Source organism: Zosterops lateralis (assembly GCF_965231275.1).
Source record: "Zosterops lateralis genome assembly, chromosome: 21".
Lineage (NCBI taxonomy): Eukaryota > Metazoa > Chordata > Aves > Passeriformes > Zosteropidae > Zosterops > Zosterops lateralis.
The window spans coordinates 7,235,570-7,249,523 of record NC_139781.1 but is presented as its reverse complement, the minus strand read 5'-3'; the positions used below and the strand labels follow the sequence as shown (position 1 = coordinate 7,249,523).

Sequence of the window (13,954 nt, the reverse complement as noted above, 5' to 3'; positions counted from 1 at the left end):
ACATCAGATGGGCCAATTGAGTTTAATTTTCTTATTTTAAATAACAAAAGCACCCCCCCAATAATGTCATTGTAGGAAGGGCAATTAGCACCAATTGTGCATTTCTAAAGGTCTAGCGCATTAGAAGCCTAAGAACATGCCTGAACATGTTAAATTTTAAGCCCTCTTTGGTTTTCTTGATACTTACTTGAAAAAAATCGATGTAACATCAACATAATCTTCAATTTCAATACTTTAAATGGGAAGCTCTGATCAGTATCAAAGAATCCCAGAATGGCTTGGGTTTGCAGGGGCCCTAAAGCTGATCTTGGGCAGGGACACCTTCCACTGTCCCAGATGATTCCAAGCCCTGTCCAACCTGGCCCGTTCCTGTCCGTGTTTTACTTTGTGGGTGAATCACCCAAAGCCAGGGCAGCAGTTTGGCCGCAGGTTTAAACCTCCTGACTTTTTTCACCTGAATTCACCCCATCCCTTTGTTCCTTTTGAGGCTTCAATCTCTCACTTTTAAGCTGTCTTGTCAGTCCTTCTGTTAACATGAAACAAGAGCTGAAGGCATTTGCGGATCATCACAAGAACATCAACAAAGACAATTTATTTCCACCTGTACTTGGCAAAAATGATCGAGAGATCACTATGCCTATGCCGTGCCTGTAAAGAAGTAGTTTAGCTTGTCCTCATCAGTGCAATTACCATCCCAATGCAGCTTTTGTGACATAAATATGTTTGTCCATGCAACTCGACAGTTCATACTCCCTCCTTATTGACACTGTACTCTTTTTAAGCATAAAGCTGAATGAGTTTGGCACTAAATTGGAAGCCATTTAGTATCAGTTAACATTAAATGATAGTTTCTTTGAGTGTTTGGCCCAGTTGGCAGATCTTAAGTGTAGGAGATGAGACATTGTATTCCAACTTTTTTATTTCTCAGTTTTGTTTATTGTAACCCAAGAACTTTGTCCAAGAATGAAGCAAACTTTTCTGGCTGTCCAGGAGGAAAAGGTTTCAAAGCTGACAAGTTCATTGACTGCAGAGTCTCCACAAGAGTGCTGTAAAAACAGAACAAAAGCAAAAATTAAAGAAAGATCCATCTCATAGGAAATTTTTAACACAATTTTCTTTCTAGTCATCCATCCGTAATTCTTTAGCATGGAAATATGAAATAAGGATATGTAAGGAAAGGAAAAGCATGCACAGAGCAGCAGGCCCCAGCCAGCACTGGCTCACAGGCAGCATTGCTGAGAACACACTTCCATCAGCTTTCAGAGAAAAACTCAACTTTTAAACTTTTTAATCTTGCGTGGTTGCAATGCTGGGAGACTGAACAAGATCTGAGGCTCTTCTCCATAAACCATAAGAGGAAATCCATCCTATCTGAACACATGGCAGAGTTCTCCCCTGATCACAGAGCCAGAAAGAACAGCTACATCAATCTGTTACTTGCTATTATCAGGCTGCAAGTAAGGCTGCAATGCTTGGCACTGCCCAGCACAAAGAAATAAAAATTCCAAAGCTGACAGAAGCACCAAGATAATGAGTTTAAGAAACTTGCTCAATATAAATGAATGCCAGGCCCGATCTGTTCAGAAAGCTCTTCTGAAACATATGAAATTCTGCTTGCAAGGGCAAAGGAACAGGATGCAGACTAAGTAATGGGAGTTACATTTTCTCTGCCTTCAGTTTAAAAGTTATTTTTAGAGTGGAGTCAATCACAAGAGAAAACAGTAAGATACAGTCAAAACCAGGAGAGGAAATAAACGCAACAGGAGTCAGGATGAACTCTAAAACAAAAGGAGCTAGGAGTCTTGGTGATGGTGGGACGTTTTCATGTGTTGTTTGCTTGTGGGGTGGGGCTTTTTTTCTGTGTTTTTGTTTGGTTTGGGTTTTTCTCCTGAAGCGACAGGCAGTAGATCTGTGAAACTCCTTGTCAGAGAGTGTGGTGGATTCAGTGAAGTTTGGTTAAAGAGGCAGCCTGAATAAGTACTTGAAATACAGGGGCACTTAAAGTTACTAACCAGATAATATCTGATTTATGAATCCCCCTGATTCCAAGTGTTTTTCTTCTTTTAATCTAAATACATGTATCCTCAAATGGAAAAAAAAATAGAAGAGGCCACTGTCAAAAGGCTTGCTAAGTGTGATAAATTACTATCTAGTGTTAAGTCTATTCTCTCTGGAAAACCTAATATCCAGATGGAGATTACAGAGAAAGATGTACATTTCCTTGTTACATTGTCAGTTCTGCTGTGACACGGACTGAATGTTCTCCTCCAGCGGGAACAGCCACAGCAGCTCCATACCTGCAGTTACAGTAGAGCACATAACCATCTCTGTGCAGCTGTTTGGCCAGCTCGAGCTGATGGTTGTCCATCAGCTTGTCATTTATCACTACTATTAGCGGCTTTCCTTTCTCTAGAGTCTCCAGGCAGCTACCAGCACCTATGACAGAAACAGAAAAGATGGTGAGAGATTAATTATCCCCCCTCCTTGCTGAAACAGAGGAGCCTGTTGAACAACCCAACTCTAACTGTGGATCTCAGCATTCCCAACCAGCCGTGAGCCGAAGATATTTCATCCCACCGACCTCCCTTAGCCTCAGGAAGCAGGCGGGGCTGTACCTGCGTGGCTGATGACCAGGTCTGCTCTCTGCAGCTCCTCGGCCAGCGACTCCTTGAAGCGGAACACTTCCACCGCCACGGCCGAGCTGCTGCTGCCGGGCTGCGCCTGGGGCAGCGAGCCCCGGCCCACCTGCAGCACCAGCCTCTGGTACCCGCGGCTCTGCAGCGCCTGCGGGGGAGATAACGGGGAGATAACGCCGGTGGGGAAGACGGGGAGATGCCGGGTGAGGGGAATGAAGAGAGGGATGGAGAACAGGCGGATGACGGGTGTGGGAAGAAGAGGATGAGGCGGGGATAAGAGAAGGGTGTATGAGGGGTGTGCTCAGCTCAAGCATCGCGGTGCCTGGCACAGCTACCGGCTACACCGGCCCGGATACCGCCACCCCGCGCCACAGACCGTCCGTCCCGCCCTTTCCTCCACCAACACTTGGCGCTTCTCCCCGCGGGACCCCCCGAACCGCCCGGGCTCCCTCAGCTCTCAGCAGCGAGGGCGGGGCCGCTCGTGGCGCGCAGGCGCCGGCCCCGGGAGGGCAAGGCCCGGGCTGGAACCGGGGCCGGTGCCGGTGTCCCGGCCGGCTGACCTGCAGCGCGGGCGGGGAGCGGGCGGTGGCGATCAGCTCGTCGAAGCTGGTGGTGCCCACGGTGACGAACACGGACTTCATGGCCGCCGGGACCGGCCGGGCCGGGCGCGGGGCCGCCAGGGGGCGCCGCCTGCCCGCCTAGCGCTCGCTCCCAAAATGGCGGCCGGGCTGAGGGGAGGGACGGGGCGGGCGGGAACGCCCCTGTCCCCTCCCTGTCCCCTCCCTGTCCCCTCCCTGTCCCCTCCCTGTCCCCTCCCTGTCCCCTACAATCGCTTCTCTTCCCGCTCCTTCTCCGCTCGTTTTGTCCCGCTGCCTCAGCTCAAGCGGGGCGGGTGCCGCGGCGCTGTGGGGTTTTCCCTCACGGTGCCACCACACGAGCAGGAATGGTGGCCACTCTAACGAGCCCAGCATCGTTTAGAGAGGTAGCCAAGGATGTTTCAGTTTTTTAGACTTTCAAAGAGGAGACGTAGAAAAAAAAAATGGAAAAGGGATTCGGAAAGTTTTGGCCTCCGTGTGTTATTTCAGCATTGAGGACCTACATAAGCCCGTCTGGGTGTGTTCAGAACTGCCATGGCCAGGGCAGGGCCACAGCACCGTCCCTTTACCGACTGACATTGGCACAAACCTCCCACAACACTTACTGGGGGAATAACATGTCAACTTCTACACCAAAATTATAAATATTAACTATCTTAACACAGTATTGTTCCCTGAGGAGTAAGAATGACCTGAACAGTTGCACAAACTGAGCTGGCAGTTTCATTTCTTCATAGTAAACATAACACAGCGCACAAATATAAACCAAAGTTAAACATCTGAATCTATTTATTCCCTGAATTAAATTCAGAGGAATTCAGATGAGGTCACAACTGTATACAGTGTATATACAACTGTATACAGGTCAGAAGTGTATACAGTGTATAAGAGTTGTGTATACAACTGTTAGTGTATACAGAGTGTTGGAAGAAAGATGCAGCTGCCTTGAGGATACCTCTGATTGCCATGTTAATGCCTTCTTCACAATGCTCATTAGCCCCCTGTTGTTTTCATTTAGCATAATGAGCTGAAATGTATTTTAATTTTTTCGATTAAAGCAAGTAGTGCTGACAGCAGACACCGTCTGAGGGAAAAAAAATACAGTAGAAGAAAACAATATTAGTGTCCTGAATGCACAGGGACTTAGTGGCTCTGCCCAGCCTCATCCAGCTCTTGCTGTTGTCCCTTAGGAAAAGAAATCTGGGAGCTGAAGGTGGCCACAACATGAGCCAGGTAAAGACCTCACCAACAGGGCACAGTCTGGCAGTGACAGCTCCAGTGACCATCCAGCAAAGACATTGTGTCAATGGCACTCCAGGAAAAGCCAAACAACAGTTCAGGAATAGAATTAGCAGCAAAGCTGCCCACAAGTCACCTCTGTCATCCCAGCATGAGAAGGACACGGTTAGGCAGATCCAGAGGAGGGCCACAGGGAGGATCAGGGGATGAACAGCTCTCCTGGGAAAACAGGCTGGGAGAGTTCAGGGTGTTCAGCCCAGAGAAGCTCCAGGGAGACCTTAGAATCCCTTCCAGTGCTTAAAGGGGCTCCAAGAGAGCTGGAGAGGGACTTTGGATAAGGCTGTGGAATGACAGGACAAAAAGGGATGGCTTTAAACTGAAAAATAGGAGATTTAGACTGGATATTGAGAAGGAATTGTTCCCTGTGAGGGTGCTGAGGCCCTGGCACAGGGTGCCCAGGGAAGCTGTAGCTGCCTCATCCCTGGAAGTGTCCAAGGTCAGGCTGGATGGGATTTGGAGCAACTTGGGATAGTGGAAGGTGTCCCTGCCCATGGCAGAGAGTTAAAACCAGATGAATTTCAGGGTCCCTGCCAACCCAAACCATTCTGGGATTCTATTTAAACCCCAAGGTTAAATAAAGTCCCTGTCCAAGAGCTTGAGTGGAAGCACAGCTGAGACTGGTTTGGGCAATTAGGAACCTATTAATGCAGTCAGGGCCCTGACAGCTGTTGGACAAGAAGGTAGCCTTGAGATGAAAGGAAAATGCTAAATTTCCCAGGTGTTGGAGATAAGATTCAGCAGCTGGTAAAGGACAGGATACTTAAATGTTAGGGATTTTGGTTGTTTTTTTTTCATGTGTCACTAAAAGTTGGTGTTCTCTGCAGCTTGCACTTCCAGCTTCGTGCTGTATAGGGGGCTAGAAGAATAAATATTCACATGTAAAATTCCAGTGACTTAAATTTGTATTGGAGTTTTCACTGGAGGGTAGATTACACTTGCACATTGAATCATGCTTGTTAGGGTGATTTTAAACAGAAGAGAAAAGGGAAAATTATCCATTAAGGGACTCAATTTCATGCTAATTTGTACCTGCTGTTTTAATTAGAACTTGTGTAGGGCATAAGTAGAATTTTGCCCATGAGTGCTCATGCTGTGGTCTGTGAGAACTACAGATCACTCTCAAAATGAGGTACTTGGAGCTGGTCCTGTGCAGTTTTAGGGCAGGTAGAGGTGATGTAATTCAGGCTTGATGCTGTGCCTTGTTTCATTGCTGCCTCTGCCCCGTGTTCCTACAGATAAACCACACAGTGATCCTGTTCTCAGATCTGACCCCACAGTGACTTGTTTGCAGTCAGATCAGCTCACTGAGCTGCACAAGCAGCACTACCAGCACAAGGGAGGTGGCAGAGCTGTGGTACCTTGGATTTAGTCTGTCCTGAACACTGGGGACTTGCACCTCTGTTCACCCCTTCATTGTCATAAACTGCAGGCACATTCTCTGAGCCTTGTGGCTCAGGCAGCTGAGTGCCTGTAGCTTTTGGGACAAACCCTGTGTGAATCTATCCCTGCTTGGGCTGGCCAGTTTCTCTTTGCAGTGCCAATTCTCTCTCTCCAATCTGTATTTGTGTGATATTATCAGGGACAGTCCAGAAACAGGGGCTCAATCTGACATAAAGTGGTCCTGGACTCCAGGGAGTGGCTAGGAAAGGGCTGAAATGGAACAAGATATCTTGAGAGAGCTTGCTCCCATCTGTGCTTTGTAGGGCATGGTTTATATTCTGATATTTTCTTCCTGTGACAACATCTGGGCAAGAAAGTGAAGATGTCATGAGTACAAGCTGGTTTTTGTTGTGAGAGGAGTGACATTCCCTCCCTTCTCCTCCTTAGCTGGTATTTGAAATGTTTCTGGATACTCAGTTTTGAGCACTGTCACTTTGTATTCAGTTCAGCTTGCCACAATTTGCCCAGAAAGCTCTATAATTATGTTATTCAGAGGTGAGAAAGTGCATAAAAATAAACCAGTCAGCTTACATCTTTGTTTCTGAAAACGACATCCTGCCTTTAGTTTGCTCTTGAAGTCTAAATGCTGACCCACAGCTGTGGAGATAAAACTCTGATGACCCCTGAAATGCACGGGCCACTCTTGGGTTTGGTTTTCTCTTCCCCAAGATTCAGGTGATGGTTCAAATGGTGGTTCTGGTGGGTCTTTTTTGCCCTCTGCCCTCTGAAGGCTTTGAGACAGATGTGAGAGTGAATTGGAGTCTTCAGGTCTTGTTTTTTCTTGGTTTCTCATGTGTTTATTAATTCTTATGTTACAATTCTCTGTGCTGGCCGAGGTGTTCGCAGCAGCTCAGGCACAGTACAACTCCCCCCACGATGAGAGGTCACTTTGCTTTTGTACAGATTACTACATCTCTGTTATTTACAATTTCACACCAATGCCTAGTACCTATACTCATCTCTACTCTGATCCAATCCCCTCAAACTCCCTTGTGCCCACGTCACTGCAGAAAATGGATGCCAGGGGAGAACAAGAAGAACCCAGGGTTCCACCCTAAATCCTCCATTTTGTTCCCCAATTCTAAGAACCCAAAACTACAAAATTTTCCACCCTGTGATTAGCTACACCACTGTCTGTCACACCTTTGTGACTTGTAATTCCTTTCTGTGTTGGAAGTTTTTCTCATGGACTGAAATCAAGGCCTGTGTCTTCCTGGGCTCTGTGCCAGGGTCTCAAACCCCCCTGTACAAATCTCAAACCCTTCTTGCTCTGCTTCCAGGGTCCCCAGAGGGGTGCCCTGGACTCTGACAGGCCACAATATATCAAATAAGGAATCATTAAAAAATATACACCATCAGGAAGGCAGGAAACCTGTATGAGTCTACAAACTTTTATTTTCTTTGAAGGAAAAGAAGCCAGTGACTGTTATTGGCTAGTTACTAGCCAGTGGCTAGTTACTGACTTTCCTTTTCTTGTATTTTGTGCACAGATTGATTCTCCATATGGCTTGTGATATAATGCTGCAGCAGATGACATGAGGCACAGGAGAGCAATTAGACTTCTCCACACTAAATTTATGTTATATTCCAGTACTTTTTATATGCTTATAAATGTGCAAAAGGAGTGAAGATAGTCCTACTTTTCTTTCTGATTTGCTTTATATAAATTTGAACTGAAAAGTGTTTGCTTCCTTTTCCTCTCTCATTGAGATGTAGTGCTGTACCTATGAGGGTTGATATTTCTTTTACTGTAGGGAGCTTTGAAAATCAGATGGAGGATATTTTGGGGAATAATTCCTTCATATTACTGTGATTCAGAGGTGCTTGGCACGGGAAAATAATGGAGTAGCATTTGTCAGGCAAATGTCAAATTGAAATATTTCATCACATTTCTACATCCTTTGAATTGTGTCTTTTTGGGCTTGTTATTTAGCAGCTGGATGGACACAAAGGCTCAGACTGATGGAGACAGGGGGATGTTGGATCACCTCCTCCTCAGGGCTGTCTGACAAAAGACAGACATCAAAGCATACGGAGAAACTCTTCTGACTAAATGTAGAGTGGAGAGGAGGCTGTGGCTTAGCCAGAATGAGTGTCCACCATCTGACAACCCTCATGGATTTTTCTGGATTTTGCCACGTTTGAGGGTGTGCCTTTAAGCCCCTGGTTCTGGAATTATGGAATCATAGTTTTTAAGGCCTTATGTTTCTGAAGAGACAGAAAACCTCCCAGTGACCCTTTAGACCCTGAAGGCACAGTGTTTGTTAGAGATCTATAACTATGTATCTGTTTGTTACTCCTGTTTTGCTTTGTATTTAAACAATGTAATGATTCATTGACCCCTGAGCTTCAGGAAGCTGTGTTTACCCATCAGTAAGAGTAAAGTGCTGCTGGCCTTTGCTTTTACATGAAACAGGAGGGCACCTCTACATGTGTTTCAATTCTTGTTACAGGGACTGTGTTTGGCTGATTTGTTCCATCCCTGGGGCTGGATCCTTACTGGTGCTCGAGGTCTCTGCTAGTTTTCTGCCATTAATGAAATGTCTGCCTTAAAGAACCAGAAAATGGGCTCTGTATCAAATAAAATTTCTCAAAGCTGGCGGTTTTCAGTAGTGTTTGGGTTATTGGGAGGTTAAAGGAAATAGTTTGAAGAGTGGTGGCAAACCAGGCCAGGGTGCAGAGGGAGAAGGGAGTCTGAGGTCTATTTTGAGGAGGGCTCAGTGTTGTGATGTCTCCTGGTTACTGGTCCCCTCAGCTCCCCCAGGATCCTCCACCTGTGACAGCTTCTCGCTGTCTGTGGAAAATGCTCCCCACCATTCCTGCCTGCTGGCCAGCAGCAAACACCTCCACAGCAGTCCACTGTGTGAGCTTCATATTCCTGCATAATCCCTCTGACAACCAAATCTATTAAAAATTCATTTTCATCCAGGCAAATCAGAACTCCCTGAAATCAATTGAGCTTTGTTCTCTGAGGGCAGCTTGTGCTCGTGCAAATATAATCAAATCCTGAGGTGCCTTGCATGCATTTTTACAAGCGCTGAGATGGAATTCGTGTTTCAATTATTCTTTTTGATGTGCATTTTTGAAGGAAATTAGAATATTATGCTCAAGTAAACCAACAGTTTTAGATCTTTAGGAAGGAGCTCCAAATGAGCTGAATTCCTTTTCCCAGACAATCTCAATTATGCAAGTACATACAAATATCTCTGTTTGCCATGCAGCATAAAAATAGGTGAGGAGGTGAACTCAGTGTGAACTCAGAGTAAATTTCACTTCTGTCCATTTGCCTGCTGCTCTCCAAGAAGCTGGCTTGAGACAGCAGTGATTCATGTGGACAGGTTGAATTGTTCTCCAGAAGTATTCAGGAACACCTAAGTCAGTCCACTGATGAAGTAAATGGATTTTTGAAATATGTAGACTTGCTGAATATGTCCTACAGTTAAAGAAAAGCTGCTCTAATTTGAATTGTTCTCCAGAAGTATTCAGGAACACCTAAGCCAGTCCACTGATTAAATAAATGGATTTTGGAAATACGTAGAGTTGCTGAATATGCCCTACAATTAAAGAAAAGCTGCTCTAATTCTGCCAGCAAAGCAAAGGGGTGTTGGGCAGATGTGAGCAGTGGTGTTTGCACCAGGAGAGGGCTGCCTGCCTTGGCTGCAGTGAGGGCACCCAGCCTGCAGGCTCCGTTTTGCTCCATCTTTTCTGCACAACATTAGCATCTTCCCGTTTGCAATGCCTGTTTTTAATTGCCAAGCTCAGAACCAAAGAGAAACAGTGAAAGCACTGGAGGTTTCACTTCCCAGCCGATCAACTAACACAGATCCACTCCAGATCTGAAAATCCAGTGTTGTTCCATGAACTGTTTGCAGCCAGCCTTGTTCAGGGGAACTGTGCCCTCTGCATCATCCCCTGCTGCTTTGCAACAGCAGTCGGGGTGCTAAAAGCAGTGACAGACATGATTCATGTCTCTCTGCTGTTTGTTTGTGCTAACAAGATGGTAGCTTATTATTTACAAGCAGTCTAGTTTCCATTAGACATTAGGGATCATCACAGCAGCCACAAGATACTCAGCAAAACCACTGAGCTCAATTTGGAGATTCTCTTACAGCTCTAGGCCACCAGGTTGGGGGATTTTTTTGTGTGATATACATTGTATAGTGAGAAGAATCGATACCAAAAACATCTTTGCATACATTTCCTGTTTATGGCTTTCTTTTTATCACCAGAAATGCTGGAAATGTTTTATGCAGAGGCAAATCAGGAGGTTAATGTTATGCAGTGAATTTCACAAGGGGTGAAAAATTGTGGCTTTTATTTTTTAATGTTCTAAGGATAAGGATATATGCAGGGAGACATGTAAGAGAGATCTAAAGTCATATTTACACCTGTAAAGCTGTTTTGAGTGTGTGTGCATGTGTACTTTACAAATAAATCCTCTTATTTAGCTATCAACATATACTGGTGAATCTTCTCTCAGGATTTCTTGTGTCGTAATTCCAGGATAACATTAAGCTGTTTAAAATAAATCATCATTCTACAACTCGCTGGGAAATATTGGACCAGATCCATCCCAGGTATGATTGAACTGGCTTGGATCTAAATCAGAGCTCGGTGTTACATTTGGGAGAGCCATTATTACTGCATGCACTAATGTCAAAACAAGAATATTTTTCATTATCTTGCCTTTAGAGAAAGCTTCTGAACTCAGATTAGTCCTGTTTGCTGCACCCTTTATCACATTGAGGCATGGCCAACCTGTACTTCCATCCACAGTAATTCTCCCTTTCCCTTTCCCTTTTTCTCTTTCCACTTCCCTTTCTCTTTCCCTGCTGAAACCAAGAGCTGTTCAGCTGCTGAATGTTTGTGTTCATTAAACCAGGCTTTGTGTACCAACGTTTCCTGCTACAAAACACTGTTCTTGTCACTGTGCCATCTTAAAATGGTGATTCATGGTTAAATCCATCCAAATGAAGGGCCTTGGTTTTGCTTTTTTGTTTTGTAAGCGTATCACAGATTGGGCTGATGGCTCCAAAATCCATCCAAAAGTAGGGTGAAGCGTGACAGATGTACAGACAGGTCAGCTTTATGTGCCTTGTTTGGAAAGTGGAACTGTTAAAGCTGAAAAATTCTTCCCAGTGCACAGCATGGTCCATGTTTAATCCTTGTGGTAGCAGCTCTGAGGTTTCAGTGTGGGTGTGGGCAGGAATTGCACTGAAGACCTTTGCAGGGCCACCCTTGTGTAGAGCAGCATCAGGTTAATGTCAGACAGTGCTGAGCTTGACCCAGGGCCTTTGCCATGAAGAAAATTATATTTCTTTTCTGTCCCTTATCAAAAGGTTGGAATTGCCTGGCAGCACCCACACTTATATGTTGACACTTCTGGCGTAACTAGTAAAATGAATTAATTTTTCCAAAGGTAATGAGCTTGATATTAAAGAAGTGATTCATGCCTAAGATCAAAAGGAAATGTCTTCTGAAGGAGTGTCCCATGTCCCTCCAGGGCCTTAGATTTCTGTCATCACAGGGTAAATCATTCCCTTTGGTTCCTCTGAACCTGGAATTTTATATTTTATTTTGTGAGGCAGTGACTTGGTGAGGATTCAGGTAAAATCATTGATTCTGGGTTTGATTCTACACAAGGTACTGCTGGGATATAGTGATCCCTTATTGTTTTCTGTGTATGAACAACCTGCCCCAAGGTGCTAATTAGCTGGAGGAGTTGCATGTAGACAGAGCACTGGTTTGTTTCTCTCTAAAAATACATTTGGGGTTGATGTGACTTGGCTTAATTGTGAACATCCTGTGTTTTCTGAAATCAGCAAGGTAATGTAGCAAAAATTTGCGAGACTGGTGTTTTTTCACCTAAAAACTAATTACAAACATTTGGTTAATTCTTAATAACAACCATCCTCATTAAGGGCTTGTTAGATGCAATAAATACATTTAAATTATTTTTGTTTGTCTTCCACAAAATCTGGCCACATCTTGTTTGCACTCAATAAGATCAGTTCTTGTGGGTTGCTACCTTTGTTCTGTGGTTGTCATCAGCTATTTTCTTGTCCCAGGTGCTGTGCAGGCTGGAAGAAATTCTTCTTTTTGGCATACAAATATCATTTGTGCCATGCCAAGTGTTTCTATTCTGACTCTAAGGATGCCTGAACAAACAGGAGGCAAAGCATGGCTGGGTGTCATCTGTGGCTTCTGAGATGAGTTAATGCAGATGCCTTAAACTGATCTTCAGTTTTATTTTACTCAGAGGAAGAAAGTTCATGTCAGACTCAAATGAAAGTCTTGAAGATATTTGTGGGTTCTAGATAATAATGATCCATCAGTTTTAAGTTGAACTCTGTGCTTCAGAAGTGGCTGCAGCAGGAGGAACCAGCATGATCTCCATGGGTTTGTGTAACAAAAATGAACACCAATTACAGTGCATTTTTTCCACTGGGACTTAGCACATCATTTTGTCTAATTATGGTATGAATCCCACAATGGAGAAGCCCTTCTTCTGTAAAGAACTAATTCCCCCTAGAAATGCTAAAAATCTTAACTCCAATTACAATGAATTTTGCAATAGATAAAGAGAGCCTGTGCCAGCCACAGGGAAAACACAAAATAAAACAAAAAGGCCCAGAAAAACATGAAGGACTAGCCTGGGAGACAAAGAAGGAATGTGTAATTTGTATAAACTCCTCTCATCCTTTATCTAGGCTTGTACTAAATAAAATGACTGATCTATGAAACCTAACTTTCAATTGAGTACTGGTGGATTTATTGACATACAATCAAGGAATATTGTTGGATTAGAGAAACTTGGGAAGGAAATGGCTGAAAACATGTTCTTCACCACTAATAAATTCTGAGACAATGAGAACAGCAGTTCTATCACCAGGCATGTCACATCCCAGAATGGTTCGCCTGTGGTCAAGAAGGGAAAAAACTCTGATTTCCTCACTCACAGCCCTATTCTTCAGCCCAAGTCTCAGCATTGATTTGATTGGATTCCTGCAGATCTGAGATGGTTCACTAAGCTGCAAAGCTCTGTTGAGAGTTGTTCAAAAGACTGCTGAGTGACAAAAAAGTCAGCAGAGAGGAGAGCTGCAAGGCTTCTTTAGCACAACAGAGGATGAGAATGACAAATATTTGGCTCTGGTCACTCAGGGATGAAAACACCACATACACATATTTTATTTTGCCTGGTGTTCTCTTACGAGTTTAAAATCAGCAGTATTAAATAAAGAGGGAATATTTAATATTGAAATTGCCTTCCCCAGCTGTCTGGTGAAATTGAATCCAAACTCTTATTTTCCTTTAATAAAATGTAATATATGTTCATACTCCATAACACCAAATGAAAGATCTTTCAGACTCACTTACAAGAAAGAATAAACAGCCTTCCCCAGAGCAAGACTGCATTTATTTACAGATTGGTCTGTTAAAAAAACCCCCAAAAACCCAAACGAGGTGATGATTACTGCTGAAAGATGATACCTTGGGAAATGAAAACCTGGTACAGCTGGATCTAACCAGGTGAGGCAGTGACAAGAGCTCTCACAGCTCCCTGGCTGCAGAGATGTTTGTTATGTTTGTCTTTCCTTCAAGGAAACCATTGAGAGAATTTATACACCCAGAAAGACAAAATCCCTGTTAGACAAAACCTTCCAGCTCTCAGATCTTCCTTCTTCAATAACAACAAACTCAAACCACGGAGTAGCAGTCCAGGGAAACCTGGTTGTTTTCTCCTTATTTTACCTTTAAATTACATTCAAAGATTTTATCTAGATCATTCCTTGCTATCATTTTCCTGTGAGTGGTTGCCACAGTGATGTGCCAAGGTAAATGGAAGGAGCAGCCCATGGAATGTGCACAGAGGGGAACTGGAACCAAGCTGTGTTTGCTGTACCTGACCTCAGTGGAAGGGGCTGCTTGGCCAAAAGGATTTTCAGAGCAGGTCGTGCCTAGGAAAAGCAGACTCGTGGTCTG

The 13,954-nt window shown here is 44.2% G+C and overlaps 1 protein-coding gene across 1 annotated transcript; it reads right to left on the bottom strand.

The window, feature by feature from the left end:
- Nucleotides 1-913: 913 nt before the first annotated feature.
- Nucleotides 914-3,311, bottom strand: LOC310917886 (UDP-N-acetylglucosamine transferase subunit ALG13-like). The gene is made up of 4 exons (XM_083876497.1): nucleotides 3,197-3,311; nucleotides 2,616-2,784; nucleotides 2,298-2,436; nucleotides 914-1,046 (listed from the first exon to the last, which is right to left on the bottom strand). Exons 1-4 carry the CDS (start codon nucleotides 3,275-3,277, stop codon nucleotides 935-937), a joined length of 501 nt encoding a protein of 166 aa, XP_083732623.1. The 5' UTR covers nucleotides 3,278-3,311; the 3' UTR covers nucleotides 914-934.
- Nucleotides 3,312-13,954: the final 10,643 nt, after the last annotated feature.

Excerpts from the sequence above, each read along its gene's own strand:
- LOC310917886 (XM_083876497.1), bottom strand. The coding sequence starts at position 3,277 with ATGAAGTCCGTGTTCGTCACCGTGGGCACCACCAGCTTCGACGAGCTG. Across the intron at positions 2,785-3,196 it reads GCTCCCCGCCCGCGCTGCAG|GCGCTGCAGAGCCGCGGGTA; the intron begins GTCAGCCGGCCG and ends TCTCCCCCGCAG. Across the intron at positions 2,437-2,615 it reads CCTGGTCATCAGCCACGCAG|GTGCTGGTAGCTGCCTGGAG; the intron begins GTACAGCCCCGC and ends TTTCTGTCATAG.